Source organism: Puma concolor, chromosome C2 (assembly GCF_028749965.1).
Source record: "Puma concolor isolate L17-30 chromosome C2, mPumCon1.1.hap2, whole genome shotgun sequence".
Classification (NCBI taxonomy): domain Eukaryota; kingdom Metazoa; phylum Chordata; class Mammalia; order Carnivora; family Felidae; genus Puma; species Puma concolor.
In genome coordinates, this window is record NC_141675.1 from 54,616,689 (window position 1) to 54,632,173 (window position 15,485).

A 15,485-nucleotide genomic window follows, 5' to 3' on the forward strand; every position below is an offset into this window, starting at 1 on the left:
ATTTCTCCATAAAAGTAAAATAAGAGGCAATTTGGTTTCCAGACCCATTACACAGGTAAACCATCGTACCGAACTAATAATACTATGTCAACTATCCTCCATGATTAACATTGTTTATATTAAAAAACATATTCTAACTTTCAACTTTAGACTTCAGAAAGTCCAAAATGGTAAATGCAAGGGCAGTAGAAGGGCAGGAGATGATTGGGAAGAATTTAAGAAAACAAATAAGTAACCTTACAGGGCTACTAGTGAAGAAGGGTCTTAGACAAGAATTCCAGTTGCTATAATGGGTAGTGAAAGAAACTTCTGGAATTTCTCTAAAGATCTGTGGCTTCTGTAAACAACAAATTTAATAAAAGAGAAAAGAAAGGAAAAAAGGACGTGTCTCAGCAGCAGCAACAGCTGAAAAGAACCATAGCCCCAGCTCCAAGGGGGCAATAATTTCTAGAAGAATTCTGTCAGTTGCTTATAAGTCAGACATCATATAGTGAGAATGCCAAATAATTAGCCCTAACAAAAATTATAAAGCCAAAAATAAATCCCCATTCTTACTAAAAAATCTAAATAAAATTTATTTTCTAGAGGTACATTTTATTGCTAAAGTAAGAATGGATTGACATTTTTTCCTAACTAAAATTCACCCATATATGTTTCTATGAACTCTGAATTTTCTATTCATGGATAAATATTCTATTTGGAGATTATCTGTAGCAAATATTTAACCTCAGGAGATAACCATTACCTAGTATTTATGATTACCTAAATAACTACTACCTATTATTTATGGTGGCCCTTTGCTAAAATTTGGTTAATGTGCAGCTAAGGAAATGTAACTATTTTAACACTATTCTAAGAGTACACATGACTTAAAAAAATAAATCTGGAAATTTTTGGAAGTCATTAACTGGAGATACCTCACAATATGACTTTATCATATAATTCTAAAGAATTATCTACAACCTGTCTCTAAAGATCAGCTGATATGTGTTCAGATCAACATTAAAACTGCTTTACTATTACTAGATAAAATCTAATTAGGAAAATAAATCTGCTACATGCACGCGCGCACACACACACACACACACACACGCACACACAAAATCCCAACAGGAATGACCACTGGATTGATTTCATGGGCACTTCTTTCCAATTAACATAGGAAACTAAGATGTTGCTCTAAGTATTTGTAGTTTACCAAGTTTTGAATCTTCAAGGTATCTGCTCCCTTCCATGAGTAGACACCAAATGTAGAATACAATTTAGAAAGGATGATAATATTATGAGCTTATTAGGACTTTTTAAGTACGGAGATACTTTCAATGTTTTCTATTACTATTATTTACTTAAATAGACACCCAGGGGCGCCTAGGTGGCGCAGTCGGTTAAGCGTCCGACTTCAGCCAGGTCACGATCTCGCGCTCCGTGAGTTCGAGCCCCGCGTCAGGCTCTGGGCTGATGGCTCAGAGCCTGGAGCCTGTTTCCGATTCTGTGTCTCCCTCTCTCTCTGCCCCTCCCCCATTCATGCTCTGTCTCTCTCTGTCCCAAAAATAAATAAACGTTGAAAAAAAAATTTTAAAAAAAAAATAGACACCCAATCCTATTCCAGGTAGTTTATGCTCATAAGGCCTCAGAATTATTTTTAAAAGAATCATTAGCCTTTAACTGCATTTATATAGATTGACTAAAAAAGCTAGGGCACCAGGGTGGCTCAGTCGGTTAAGCGTCCGACTTCAGCTCAGGTCATGACCTCACGGTCCATGAGTTCAAGCCCTGGAGCCTGCCTCTGGATTCTTTGTCTCCCTCTCTCTCTGCCCCTCCCCCACTCGTGCTTTATCTCACTCTCTCTCCCTCTCTCAAAAATAAGTAAACATTAAAAAAAATTTTTTTAAAGAAAAGAAAAAGCCCTTGAGTGTTTCTTCTATTTCTTGGCTCAAATAATACAGTTATCATGGCCTATCAGGCAACATGGAAAATAAGAGGAAAAAGTGTAAACAGAAATAAGAGATTTCAGGTTTTGAACCCAACCTAAATCTGTCTTAAGAACTATAATAGTCTGGTTTTAAAAGAAACTGTTAAGACATCTTAATTGATTATTATATGTACCTTGCTGAGCTAAAGTTGATCTTAGCATCCCAGTCTTTGACCAGATTTTTATTTGTCCATCTTCTCCAGCTATAAAGAGAGAATAATAATTGATATTTTCATCTATAGAAAAAAATTTAAACATTAAATGTGCATATAAAAATCAATATATCATATTAACACATATTTAAAATTCGGATACAATTTACTCATTAAATGACAGTGCTTCATAACTATAAAATTTAATTGAAGTTACTCTGAAACAATTTTATCAGAGTAAGCCCAACTTCCATGCCCAAAATTTTTATTTTTTTTCCTTTAATCTTAGAAGACTTATGAAAATATTATTCAAATAATACTTTCATTTTCACTGAAATCTCCACCCTACAATTCTAAGAAAAGTGCCTTCAGTGCAAAAGAAGAGTTGCAGGCAAATTCCAGTGAAGTAGGGACAGAATGGAGTGAAGTAGTAGCCTTCTCTTTTGAACAGCTTGCCTAAAAGAAAAAAGAGGAAGTTGTATCTAGAGAGAATTATTTGTTAAAGGCAGGATTATTTCATTATTCTCATTTTCAAGATGGATTTATATGCTGAAAAAGAAACCCCTGGAAAAGGACAAGTTGAAAAAATAGGCAAGAGAAGGAACAACTCACTGAAAAAAGTCCTAAAAGAAAGCCCAGGGAATAGGTTGGTGGTTTTACTATGTATTCACAAACTCTTTGTTACTCCTCCTTTTAATAGGTGGAGCTTAATTTCTCTCTTCTTTACAGTGAGCTATACTTAGTGACTTTCTTCTCATAGAATGTGGTAGAAATGATAGAGAATGACTTCCAAGGGTGGTTCAAAAAATATATTGTGTCTTCCATCTTGCTCTCTCTTGGATCACTTACTTATGAAGCCTGCTGTCATGTTGTTACAACACTCAAGCAGCCCTACGGAGAAGACCGTGTGGCGAGGAAGTAAGGCCTGCTGCCAACAGTCAGAGAGGAACTAAGGCCTCTTGCCAAGAGCATGTGAGTGAGCCATCTTGGAAGCAGCCCCAATCAAGCCTTCACATTATTAAAGCCCTATCCAACAACATGAGTCTGAGACAGAACTACCCAACCAAATTAAATCTTCCTTGTCCCACAGAAATTGTAAGATACTACATGTTTACTGTCTTAAGCCATTACCTTTTGGGGTAATTTGTTAGGCGACAATAGATAACTAATACCATAGACAAAGATGAGAATACTTGCAGTAAAGCAGGAGATGGGAGAGAGATGGAATGGGGGTAAAGGTCAGTTCAATAAGAATATTTTGAATTTTAAAATTTTAAAGAATTACAACTTTTATTTATCTCATAACTGACCATTTCAAAAGTCTTGACAGAATATTCTCCATAAATCATATATTATTAATATGACATTCTGAATTATAACATTATCTAGCAGGTTAGTTCAATGCTTTGCCAATTATCTGCTCTTAAACAATGAAAGACACTATTACTAAAGAAAATATGATTCAAAGAAAATTTTCCTTTAAAAAATTCGTTTAAAATGTCATTTTTGCAGACAACTTACCTGTAACTAATGCTGTTCCTTCATAATTCCATCTTCCTGCAAGAACTGCTCCACAGTGAGCTTCTACACTTTTTTCCACTCTTCCTAACTTAGAAATCAGATGAAATTTACCTAAAAGAAATTATACTTGAGAAATCTATTTGGATTTTCTCAATCAGCAAATATCTGTTGAGTACCTACTGCTAGATTAGCATAGTGCTAGGCACCGGAGACATAAAGACAAATAATATTCCTACTCAAATACTTGTTCCTACTGTCTTTTTTTAATGTTTATTTATTTATTTTTGAGAGAGAGAGAGAGAGAGAGGCAGAGAGAGAGGGAGACAAAGAACCCCAAGCAGGTTCTGCACTGTCAGCACAGAGCTCTATATGAGACTCGAACTCACGAATTACAAGATCATGACCTTAAGCCAAAATCAAGAGTCCGACTCTTAACCGACTGAACCACCCAGGCACCCCAATTGTTCCTACTTTCAAGGAACAAACAAATCTATTGGTAAACAAGCCTGAAAACAAAATTAGAAAATCTTGAAACAAGTGGTGTAATAGAAATATGTACATGATGCTATTATGATAGATTAGAGGGACAAGAAAACTTCACTGGGATATGGCCAAAGGGGGCCAAGAGAAATGTCAAGAAAGCCTTCTAATTCAGCAGGGTTTTGCAGTCTTTGTTGTTGTTGTTGTCATTGTTGTTGTTTGCAAGATACCAAAAAGCTGGTAAAGGTGTAGAGGACAGGAACCAGGACAGTTAAATGGTGTTAAACAATAAACTGAGGCATAACAAAAAATTTTAAGAGTTTATTTGAGCAAAAATCTATTCTAATTGGGCAGCACTTAAACCAAAAGTGGTTAAGAGTATTTCACCAACAGAAGCTCAGGGAAAGACTTTTATAAGGAAAAGGTAGAAGCAAAGTACGGAAATTATTGATTGGCTATAGCCTAAGGCCTAGTTGGCTGTTTATGACTGGTTGTGCTTTGGTTTCAATTTCAAAACTTTAAAGTGTTTACAGACAGATTTTGGTTTGCTCAGGCCAGCCAAAGGCATTAGGGCCATCTCTGTTTAATGGTCTTGTTGTTAACTAATTTAATAATTGATAATTCCAAATTTCAAAATACTTGCTTTATATGATTTTACACTGTGCCAGGCACTAGGTAGACAAAAAGGAGCAGGCTACTTGGTTGCTGTCCTCAAAAAGTTCACACATATACAGGCAAAAAGTAAAAACTGACAACTTTAAAGGACATAAGCAAACTATCTAAGAGATGTCAAGGGGATACATCAACTGTACAAATAACTACTACCGAAAGCTGAGAAAAGATCAGTGTGGTTTTGAATAATCATGAAATCTAGTAATACATAGCTCATAATAATATAATTAAGTACAGTGAAATTAGAAACTTCCCCCAAATCAAAAAATATATTTTTCGCAAAGAATCAATGTGGCTATCTAATCAAATTTTGCTTGCAAAAATTTATTTTGTTTGAATTTACTTTTAGTTTAAGGCTTTTCAAGAATCTGGCTTAATATTAACAATTCATTAAAAATATATCTAAGCTGCATAAGATGGCTTTAAAACATTTCTCTGGAAAAGTCTCATACAGATGACTTTGAAACATTTAACACCTAGCACCCTGTGGTTATTTCACTAACCACATACCCATTCTTACCAACAAAGTCATTCCCTCTTTTTTACACACATTATTTGCAGCTCTGTTGCAGTTTTTATTGGGCTGTGATTCATATCAGGGCAGAAGGCCATATTTTAGTCATATTTTTATTTGCAATACATTTACATAATCAGCATTTGTTAAGCTTAACTAATTCAGTAACCATCTCCTAACTTAAAAAAAAAAAAAGACTGGCATCTTTTTTTTGTCATTCCATCCGATAGCTTTCTTTTCTCATCATTCATTTTCTAGGACCTTAACAATAAGCTACCGTTTTCCTTCATCTAACTACCCACTAGCAGCATCTACTTTTCCCTATACATTTTTCAATGTAATAAAAATACTTTGAATTCAACTGTCATTATTCTCTTCATGAACTAACTCAAAATTATATGGGATTTACTTTTTAATGTATTGCTTTACAGAGAATATGCAAGGGGGGAAAGCCTCAAAAGAGGAAAACTGTAAAGATGACAAAGTGGAAAGCTACTTCTGTGGCCATTGTTTACTTTACCCAGGTCTGTTCTCACTAAAAGTTAGCTTACTGCCTAGCACAGAATATCCACATACTAAACAACTGTTGCATATAATGAATGAATCCATCACCAAAGAGATTAACCAAATAACTCTTAAACCAGAAATGAAGGATCCAGAAATTTCCTTTCAATCCATTCCATATTTGAAAAATTTTATGTATTTAGATCGTTGATATTTTTTAAAGTTTGTTTGTTTATTTATTTATTTATTTATTTATTTATTTATTTATTTTGAGAGAGGGGAAAGGAGGGGCAGAGAGAGAGAGAGAGAGAGAGGGAGAGAGAGAATCCCAAGCAGACCTGAACCAATATCAAGAGTCAGATGCTTAACCAACTGAACCATCCAGGTACCCTCGTTGATATTTCTTATCCTAAAATACCTAATACGGACTTTCTGACAAGTGCTAAAAATTATTCTTGCTTCCTATGACCTTACAGAAGACGTACACTGGGACAACTAGGGTCAGCTCTTTGCATAGATTTGGCGCTCAATAAACCTTTGGCCTTAATATTTTGTCTGGTTACAAATTGCTTGAATAGCATACCCAGAATAAAGCATAAATATAAAATTACATATATAAAATATTTTTATTTTTTTTAATTTAAAAAAAATGTTTAAGTAGGCTCCATGCCCAACATGGGGCTTGAACCCAGGACCCTGAGATCAAGAGTGACAAGCTCTACTCATTGGGCCAGCCAGATGCACCCACATATTAAATACTGTATTTTTAAACTCCTGATTATCCATTTAACTATTTTGGTTCTGCTCTCTAACTTTTCTATAATCTTTTTAAAATGCAAGACCAAACTAGAGATCAATTTATTCCCAATTATTTGCTAGGGGTAGGGTTGAGAAGAGAGTATAATCAATATGATTCATTTACTGATTTATTGAACAAAAAATGGATTTGGATAACAAACTTGGATATTTATATCCTGAGGTATAAAATTAACCTTTTGTTCATTAAATAAAAAATAAATTTTTTAAAAAGAAGGAAATGTTATAAAAGAGAAAAAGAACAGAGGAAACATTAAAATTATATAAAACACATTTCTTAAAGTTAGAAATGCCTTAGGAAATGTCCATGGAAACATGAGAGAGCTTGGAATAGGCTGTTAGGAAAAAGGACACATGAGCACTTTTGCAGACTGCTTAATAGAAGAAATGATTTGGCAGACGGTTGCAAAAAGCCACAGAGATCTGTAACCAACCACCAACTTATGATAAAAAGAAATGAACACACAAATTCTTTTTCAAGTGAGATTTTTAAATGGACAAATTAGTAAAAAAATATGGGAATTACTTCAAGATAACTAATACAATGTATTAAAAAATCATCTTTTGGGGCGCCTGGGTGGCGCAGTTGGTTAAGCGTCCGACTTCAGCCAGGTCACGATCTCGCGGTCCGTGAGTTCGAGCCCCGCGTCGGGCTCTGGGTTGATGGCTCAGAGCCTGGAGCCTGTTTCCGATTCTGTGTCTCCCTCTCTCTCTGCCCCTCCCCCGCTCATGCTCTGTCTCTGTCTGTCCCAAAAATAAATAAACGTTGAAAAAAAAATTAAAAAAAAAAAAAATCATCTTTTGTTGGGGGGTCTGAGTGGCTCAGTTGGTTAAACATCTGACTTCTCTATTTCTGCTCAGGTCATGATCTCACAGTTCGTGAGTTCAAGTCCCACATCAGGCTCTGCACTCACAGTACAGAACCTGCTTGGTGTTCTCTCCCTCCCTCTCTCTGCCCCTCCCCTGCTCATGCTCGCTCTCATTCGCTCTCTCTCTCTCTCTCTCCCTCCCTCTCAAAATAAATTAAAAACTTTTAAAATATTTTAAAAATAAGAAAAAAATTATCTTTCTGTAAATATAATTTAAGAAGTGTTTAACAGCTTTACAAAAGATTTTATACCAGAATTCCTTTACATGGCAGCTCCCCAAATCTATTTTACATAATTCAATTATTTTTAAATGTAAATCTTTTAACACATTGTTATAGAAATAGATCTTCTAAAAAGTAGTATACAGCTGCATGAAATATTCAAAAAGAAGTAGTAATGTTGGGAGAGAATTACTGGTAAGATAAAATGCTTGGCAAAAGTCTGCCTTCTGTATTTCAGGACCTGCTGGCGAATTTCAGGGATCTCTTTTGGAATGTTACCACTACAAAGAAGAGAGAGAGGCTGAGGGGGAGGGAACACTGAAAGAGTGAAGAGCAAACTCAAAAACACTACCTTCTCTGCCAACATTGGGGGAGAAAGTTGGTGGCAACTAGAAAAGAGAATCTCCTGAGCAATAAATTAAATTTTGAAAAAAAGAATTTTTTTAAGAACTGGGTTAACATCATACAAAATGAAAAAGTCCTAGAGATCTGCTGTACAGTATTGTGCTTATAGTTAACAATACCACACTGTATATTTAAAAATTTGTTAACAGGGTACATCTCACGTTATATGGTTTTTTAACCAGAATAATATTTTTTTAAGTATCATATAACAAAGAATATAGCACTGATATATAAAATGACCTCAAGTGTTTATCTGGCAGAAAACCCCTTGACCACTTCCCATTGGCATCTACTTTATTCTTTTTTGAACATTTCTTTTTCATTTATGGATGATCCTTTCTATCTTATCCTTCTATTTCTTTTCTTTGATCTACCATACTTTTCCCTCTCTTTCATAAGACCCCAAATATTCCTCATCCTGGCTTAGAAGAAAATACTCAACTACTCTGCTTTGGTTCTCTTTTCTTCCCACATCTAGTTGTGGCATGTTATGTTACTTGTTTTTTTTTATAAAGTAAACCTTAAAAAAATGAAATGTTAGTTTCTCATAAGTCATAATATAGTTATATTTATATATTTAAATAAATTTTGCAAATTTATCTTTTAAATTACATTTTTAATTTTTTTTCCTATCATAAAGTGTTCTATCTAAAGCCAATTTGATTTTTTTATTTTTAAAAAAATTTTTTTTCAATATATGAAATTTATTGTCAAATTGGTTTCCATACAACACCCAGTGCTCATCCCAAAATGTGCTCTCCTCAATACCCATCACCCACCCTCCCCTCCCTCCCACCCCCCATCAACCCTCAGTTTGTTCTCAGTTTTTAACAGTCTCTTATGCTTTGGCTCTCTCCCACTCTAACCTCTTTTTTTTTTTTTCCTTCCCCTCCCCCATGGGTTTCTGTTAAGTTTCTCAGGATCCACATAAGAGTGAAAACATATGGTTATCTGTCTTTCTCTGTATGGCTTATTTCACTTAGCATCACACTCTCCAGTTCCATCCACATTGCTACAAAGGGCTGTATTTCATTCTTTCTCATTGCCACATAGTACTCCATTGTCTATATAAACCACAATTTCTTTATCCATTCATCAGTTGATGGACATTTAGCCTCTTTCCACAATTTGACTATTGTTGAGAGTGCTGCTATAAACATTGGGGTGCAAGTGCCCCTATGCATCAGTACTCCTGTATCCCTTGGGTAAATTCCTAGCAGTGCTATTGCTGGGTCATAGGGTAGGTCTATTTTTAATTTTTTGAGGAACCTCCACACTGTTTTCCAGAGTGGCTGCACCAATTTGCATTCCCACCAACAGTGCAAGAGGGTTCCCATTACTCCACATTCTCACCAGCATCTATAGTCTCCTGATTTGTTCATTTTGGCCACTCTGACCGGCGTGAGGTGACATCTGAGTGTGGTTTTGATTTGTATTTCCCTGATGAGAAGCGATGTTGAGCATTAAAGCCAATTTGAAATAGAGATCCAAGCAACTATTCTTTGAGTGTAATTAAGTAATCTAAATTCAGAGAAACACTCAGACAACAGAAATTATCAAGACTAAGTATACTTACTGTCCATATTCACCAGATAAAAGTCAATCCTAATATACTATTGAGTTAAAAAAAAAAAAAGGAAAATGCAAAGAAAATATATGGTATGCTACCTCTGTGTAATACAAAAGGTGAAAGGAGAAAATATGAACTATCTGTTTACTTTTGCCAGAAGACAAACAGGAAGGATGAAGGATAAACCAGAACTAAAGAAATTGTTTACCTACAAGGAGTAAACAGAAACAGGATGTATAGGATAGGGTGAGGAGGAGTAGTGACATTGCTCTGAGTATATTTCTTTTTTTTTTTTTAGGTAATTTATTGTTGAGTATATTTCTTAAATATAGTTTTGTCTTTGTGGAATGATGCATATTAATGTTTTACATATCCAAAAAATAATCAGATCAACAAAGATGGGGGAGAAAGGAAACTTTAAATGGAAAACAAACACAAATAATACATTTAACTATATTCTAAATGAATAACATACCAACAGTTAAACAAAGGGAAAATGCAAGTAACTTTTTTTTTTTTTTTAATTTTTTTTTCCCAACGTTTATTTATTTTTGGGACAGAGAGAGACAGAGCATGAACGGGGGAGGGGCAGAGAGAGAGGGAGACACAGAATCAGAAACAGGCTCCAGGCTCTGAGCCATCAGCCCAGAGCCTGACGCGGGGCTCGAACTCACGGACCGCGAGATCGTGACCTGGCTGAAGTCGGACGCTTAACCGACTGCGCCACCCAGGCGCCCCAGCAAGTAACTTTTGAACACAGGACTTTAACTCTATATACTCAGTATAAAGATAAAAATGAAAGTAAACAAATATTAAACTCTAGTTTTCTGCAGTAGTATAGATTAGCCATTCTGAAACAATCTACTGTGTATTGTAGAATTGAGCAAGTGAGTAAATATATTGAGAATAACAGGAGCCAGCCTCCCTCACTGTTTCCAAGTATAGAAAAAAGAAAGACTAAAATTAACCCTGTGGTGTTGAATTGGTGGCATCAGAATGAACTTATGATTTTTAGTATAGAAAGGAAAGAAGGAAAGAAGGAACAGAGGAAAGGGAAGGAAAGAAAACAAAGAGAGGAAAGAGGAAAAAGAAGGGAAGAAGCGCAGGAGAAAGAAATCAATAGCTATAGATACGTATGGATTTTTGTTTTATTTTGTCTTGTTTTAGAGTGAAAGAGTGCACATGTCAGTGAGGGGAAAGGAGCAGAGGGAAGGAGGGGGAAGAGAGAGAGAGAGAGAGAGAGAGAGAGAGAGAGAGAATGTTAAGCAGGCTCCATGCTCAGTGTGGAACCCTACGCAGGGCTCAAAACCACAACTCTGAGAAACCTGAGCTGGGAACCCTAGGAAACCTGAGCTGAAGCAAGAGTCAGACACTCAACTGATTGAGCCACCCAGGCACCCCAGATATGTACATTTTTTAATATACATTTATATTCCTATTTCTTAGCTCTCTGAGAGGCCTTTGAAGCAAACACACCCCATTGAAATATTTGCTAGCACTCTCACCTTGGTTTTTTTTTTTTTTTTTAATTTTTTTTTTTCAACGTTTATTTATTTTTGGGACAGACAGAGACAGAGCATGAACGGGGGAGGGGCAGAGAGAGAGGGAGACACAGAATCGGAAACAGGCTCCAGGCTCTGAGCCATCAGCCCAGAGCCCGACGCGGGGCTCGAACTCACGGACCGCGAGATCGTGACCTGGCTGAAGTCGGACGCTTAACCGACTGCGCCACCCAGGCGCCCCTCACCTTGGTTTTTAAATACCAATAAGCACCAAGAAAAGAACAGGCGTCCTTGGAGAAAAGGATAGTTTGGGGACTGGGATTGAGAAAGTACAAGATGAGCCCGAAACATTTTGTACCAGCAAAGAAGTGCTCAAAAAATAATGAGGAAACATTACCACACCCCCCCCAAAATTCATTGGAGCTGGCCTGATGGGTCTCCACTGGCCAAATCTGGGACAATTTTCACATTAAAATTTAAAAAATGATAGCAACAGGAGACTCAAGAAATAAATAAGATTATGAGTCTAATCTGACATAAGTAAACAAACACAGGTGAGAGGGGAAGCTCTTCTTGCAGCAGAATACCAACTAATCAATATGGAAGGAATTATGAAGTTTTAAAAGAATCACCATTTGGCAACCATCTTAGTAATAAATGATTCAGCCAAATATCATCAATAGATGCTTAAATAGTGGGAGGAAGTTTAAGGAGGAAGAGAACACTTTTTTTTTTTTTAATTTTTTTTTTTTTTTAACGTTTATTTATTTTTGAGACAGAGAGAGACAGATCATGAACAGGGGAGGGGCAGAGAGAGAGGGAGACACAGAATCGGAAGCAGGCCCCAGGCTCTGAGCCATCAGCACAGAGCCCGACGCGGGGCTCGAACTCACAGACCGCGAGATCGTGAGCTGAGCTGAAGTCGGACGCTTAACCGACTGAGCCACCCAGGCGCCCCAAGAGAACACTTTTATGCAGTCTGAAAGTATCCTCTCGCAAGTGATTTATTAAAACAGAAAAACGGTAACTTTACAGTGGCTTGATTTAGTGAATACAACCTTTCAAAGTAATCAAAGTTAACATCACCAATAATAATGCTGGGTCAAACCAGCATCACAAATCTCTCAATCTGATACCCTAATTATTGCTGCTAAAAAATATGTAAACTGAATCTAATTATGAGGAAATATCAGACAAACATAAACTGAGGGACACTCTGTAAAAATAACAAGCCTGTATTCTTCAAAACTGTCAAGATCATAAAAAAAGACTGAGGAGGCTCTAGATTAAAGGAGGTTCGAGAAATATGACAAAAGCAATGTGTTACTCTGTACCAGAAAAGAAAACAAATTTCTATAGAAGATATTATTAGGACAATTATTAAAATTTGAATATGAACTATATATTCAATTTAACATCAATGTTAAATTTCCTGATTTTGATCACTGTATTGTGGTTATATAACAGGAAATCCTCATTCTTGGGAAATGTACTGAAGTATTTATAGTTAAAAGGGCATGTCTATAAAATAACCTTAAATACTTAGGAAAAAGACATGTGTGTGTTTGTTTGTGTGTAGTGTCATAGGGGGTAGGGGAGAAGAGAGGGAGAGAGCCAATGATAAAGTATATGAGACAAAATGTTAACAATAAATGAATTTGGATAAAGATATGCAGGAGTTATGTGTATAATTCTTACAACCTTTCTGTAAATGTGAAATTATATCAAAATTAAAAGTTTTTTTAAAAAAGTCAACCCTTCATTTTATCATCTGAGGTAAGCCAAATTCTAGCTGTGGTTCAGAATTAATCTTCTAAGTGCCAATTACTTTCACACAATATCTCATATAATCAACATTCAGAAAAAATAAGGTTAAAAAAAACTATCATAAGTTGTGTCTGTAAAAGAAGTGGAATCTGATGTGATCGTTTGTCATTACATGCCTTCCTGTCCTCATTACAAAAGCCCTCTTCTCTTTCTCTTTCCCTTTCCATGGTGGCCTGGGGCCTGTTGTATTCAGTCAACCAGTATCCCATTCCCTTGACTAAAGTGATTCTTTCATGGGCACATGACCCAAGTTTGCACTTGCCTGCAAGAGATAATGAGGAAGCAGCACCCTCTCTGCTGACATTTCTTTTCTAGAATGAGCCTTGGGCTGCTGGCTGCCATCATGCTCACCTTGTGGGGAGAGCCCATCCAAGAGATGGTAAGAACAGGGGCCTAATGCAGCTGTGCTTGAGGATCTACCCCTGGAGTTAGATGAACCAAAAAACTCTATCTGTGCATACGTTAGCCACATAAGTTTCCATTACTTTTGATGAATGTATTTTTAATTGACATAGTAGGTAAAGTGCAATACAGACAAAAACAGTTCAAGTTGTTTCTATGAAAATAAAAACATTCCCTCAAAAAGTAGAAAGTCATGCTTTTTACTCACCAGTAATAAAGCTACAGTCAAATTAAATAAATCTCCAACTCTGTTAAGTAGAAATTAACATGTACTAGAAAATAAAGACAATATTTAATAGCTTACTAAATGTTGCATTGTGCCCATGTTTTTTTAGTGTGGTTATGTTATAAAGTTAAACTTGAAGAAATTAGGAACCAAAACTTATAATAGTTTAACAATTATTTTCTGTGAGATCACAGAAAAAGTAAAGGCAAAAGAAAGCTCAGATCAAATCCCAGGATATGCCAGTTTAATTCACTTCCTTTCATGACAATACTTTTATAGCCTATACACAAACCAAATGACTTCACAGAATATGGATTAAATGTGTAAATGAAGGTATGCAGATCTACAAATATCAGCTTTGTAAAACAACTAAAAGCATAAGTCATACTAAGATATTATGTCTTTTAAATACAAAGATGAGCATATAACATTTATCAAAAACTTACCATCAGAACTTGTAAGGACAAAGCTTTCTGCTTGAGTTTGCTTCTTTATGCCTAAACTTTTTGGAAACCAGTGAAGATCTATTGGGTAAATATCATCAGGAAGCTTTACTATCTGACTTGTTTCACTTGTTAACAAGTTCCACTTCACTATCTGGTGGTCATCACTACATGAATACAGTTCTTCAGCAGTAGTCCAGCCCACACAGCTGACTAATTCTTGATGTGTTGACATGTTAAGGAGACATAAAACACACAAAAGCCTTAAATCTTAATAAAATAATTCACAGATGCAGAGTATAAGAAAAAATAAGGTCAAATGTTTCAAGGTTCTATATATATTTTCATTTCATGACTTTCATACTTTCTCCATAAAAAGGAAAATAAGTATCTACCACAACAGTTGTAAGAAGAATGGAAAGCAAGAAATCTGCATGCCAAAAGAGGAAAAAAAGAAAGATCTGGTGACATGAAAAATTTTAAATTGTGGTATGAAATATTCCATAAATAAGGCCAAATGATACACAAAGACATCTAACAGATCAAAAGGTATGAAAGGATATACACTAAACAGTTGGGGGATAGGTGAGAAGAAAAGGGAACTATAATTTTTAAATTTACATATATCTGTATCATTTATTAGAACAAATGTATTATTTTGATAAGTTTTTTTTTTTTCAACGTTTTTATTTATTTTTGGGACAGAGAGAGACACAGCATGAACAGGGGAGGGGCAGAGAGAGAGGGAGACACAGAATCGGAAACAGGCTCCAGGCTCCGAGCCATCAGCCCAGAGCCTGACGCGGGGCTCGAACTCACGGACCGCGAGATCGTGACCTGGCTGAAGTCGGACGCTTAACCGACTGCGCCACCCAGGCGCCCCTATTTTGATAAGTTTTAAAAAAATCAAGGGTTGAAGACTGAAATCTAACAGTAAAATACCTGCTTAACTTACACATTATAATAACAATTTACCTAGGAAAAAACCTACAGCCTAACTGCTAAAACTAAAATCTTACCAAATTTTTTTACATTAAATTCAGGAAACAATTCAATTATAATTTACTGCACCTACATGGTGCATAGCACTAGATAGATATGAACCCTAAAATTCCCACCTTATATAACCCATTTGTTCAGTCTCTGATTTATCACAAGGATTTCTACAAATTGAGGTGTTCAAGTTTAGCCCTCTCTTCCTCCATCAGAACAAGCTGCTTACCCTGGCAGAACTGTGTATCTAGGGAAGGCATTTCAGCTCATCATTTACGAGGGACCTTTCTCTTCCTTATATCTGGGTTTCTGTATTACCAGATCATTCCTAGTTGGGTTGTTTTTTCTCTTGTTATTGTATAATCCTTTTACTTCCATCGCTTCTCACTACTGGTT

At 35.9% G+C, this 15,485-nt stretch overlaps 1 protein-coding gene across 5 annotated transcripts in view; it reads right to left on the reverse strand.

Annotated features, from left to right (window-relative positions):
* IFT80 (intraflagellar transport 80) overlaps positions 1 to 15,485 on the reverse strand; it is a 143,652-nt gene that overhangs the window by 111,044 nt on the left and 17,123 nt on the right. For 2 of the 5 annotated variants that reach the window (XM_086674610.1, XM_086674609.1), the window contains exons 3-5: positions 14,100 to 14,319; positions 3,646 to 3,756; positions 2,107 to 2,175 (exon numbers count right to left, since the gene is read on the reverse strand). In XM_086674610.1, the coding sequence (XP_086530736.1) occupies positions 2,107 to 2,175; positions 3,646 to 3,756; positions 14,100 to 14,319 (400 nt within the window). Of the gene's footprint in view, positions 1 to 2,106; positions 2,176 to 2,448; positions 2,581 to 3,645; positions 3,757 to 14,099; positions 14,320 to 15,485 lie in introns of all 5 variants that reach the window. The other 3 variants (XM_086674613.1, XM_086674612.1, XM_086674611.1) reach the window with 3 other exon arrangements.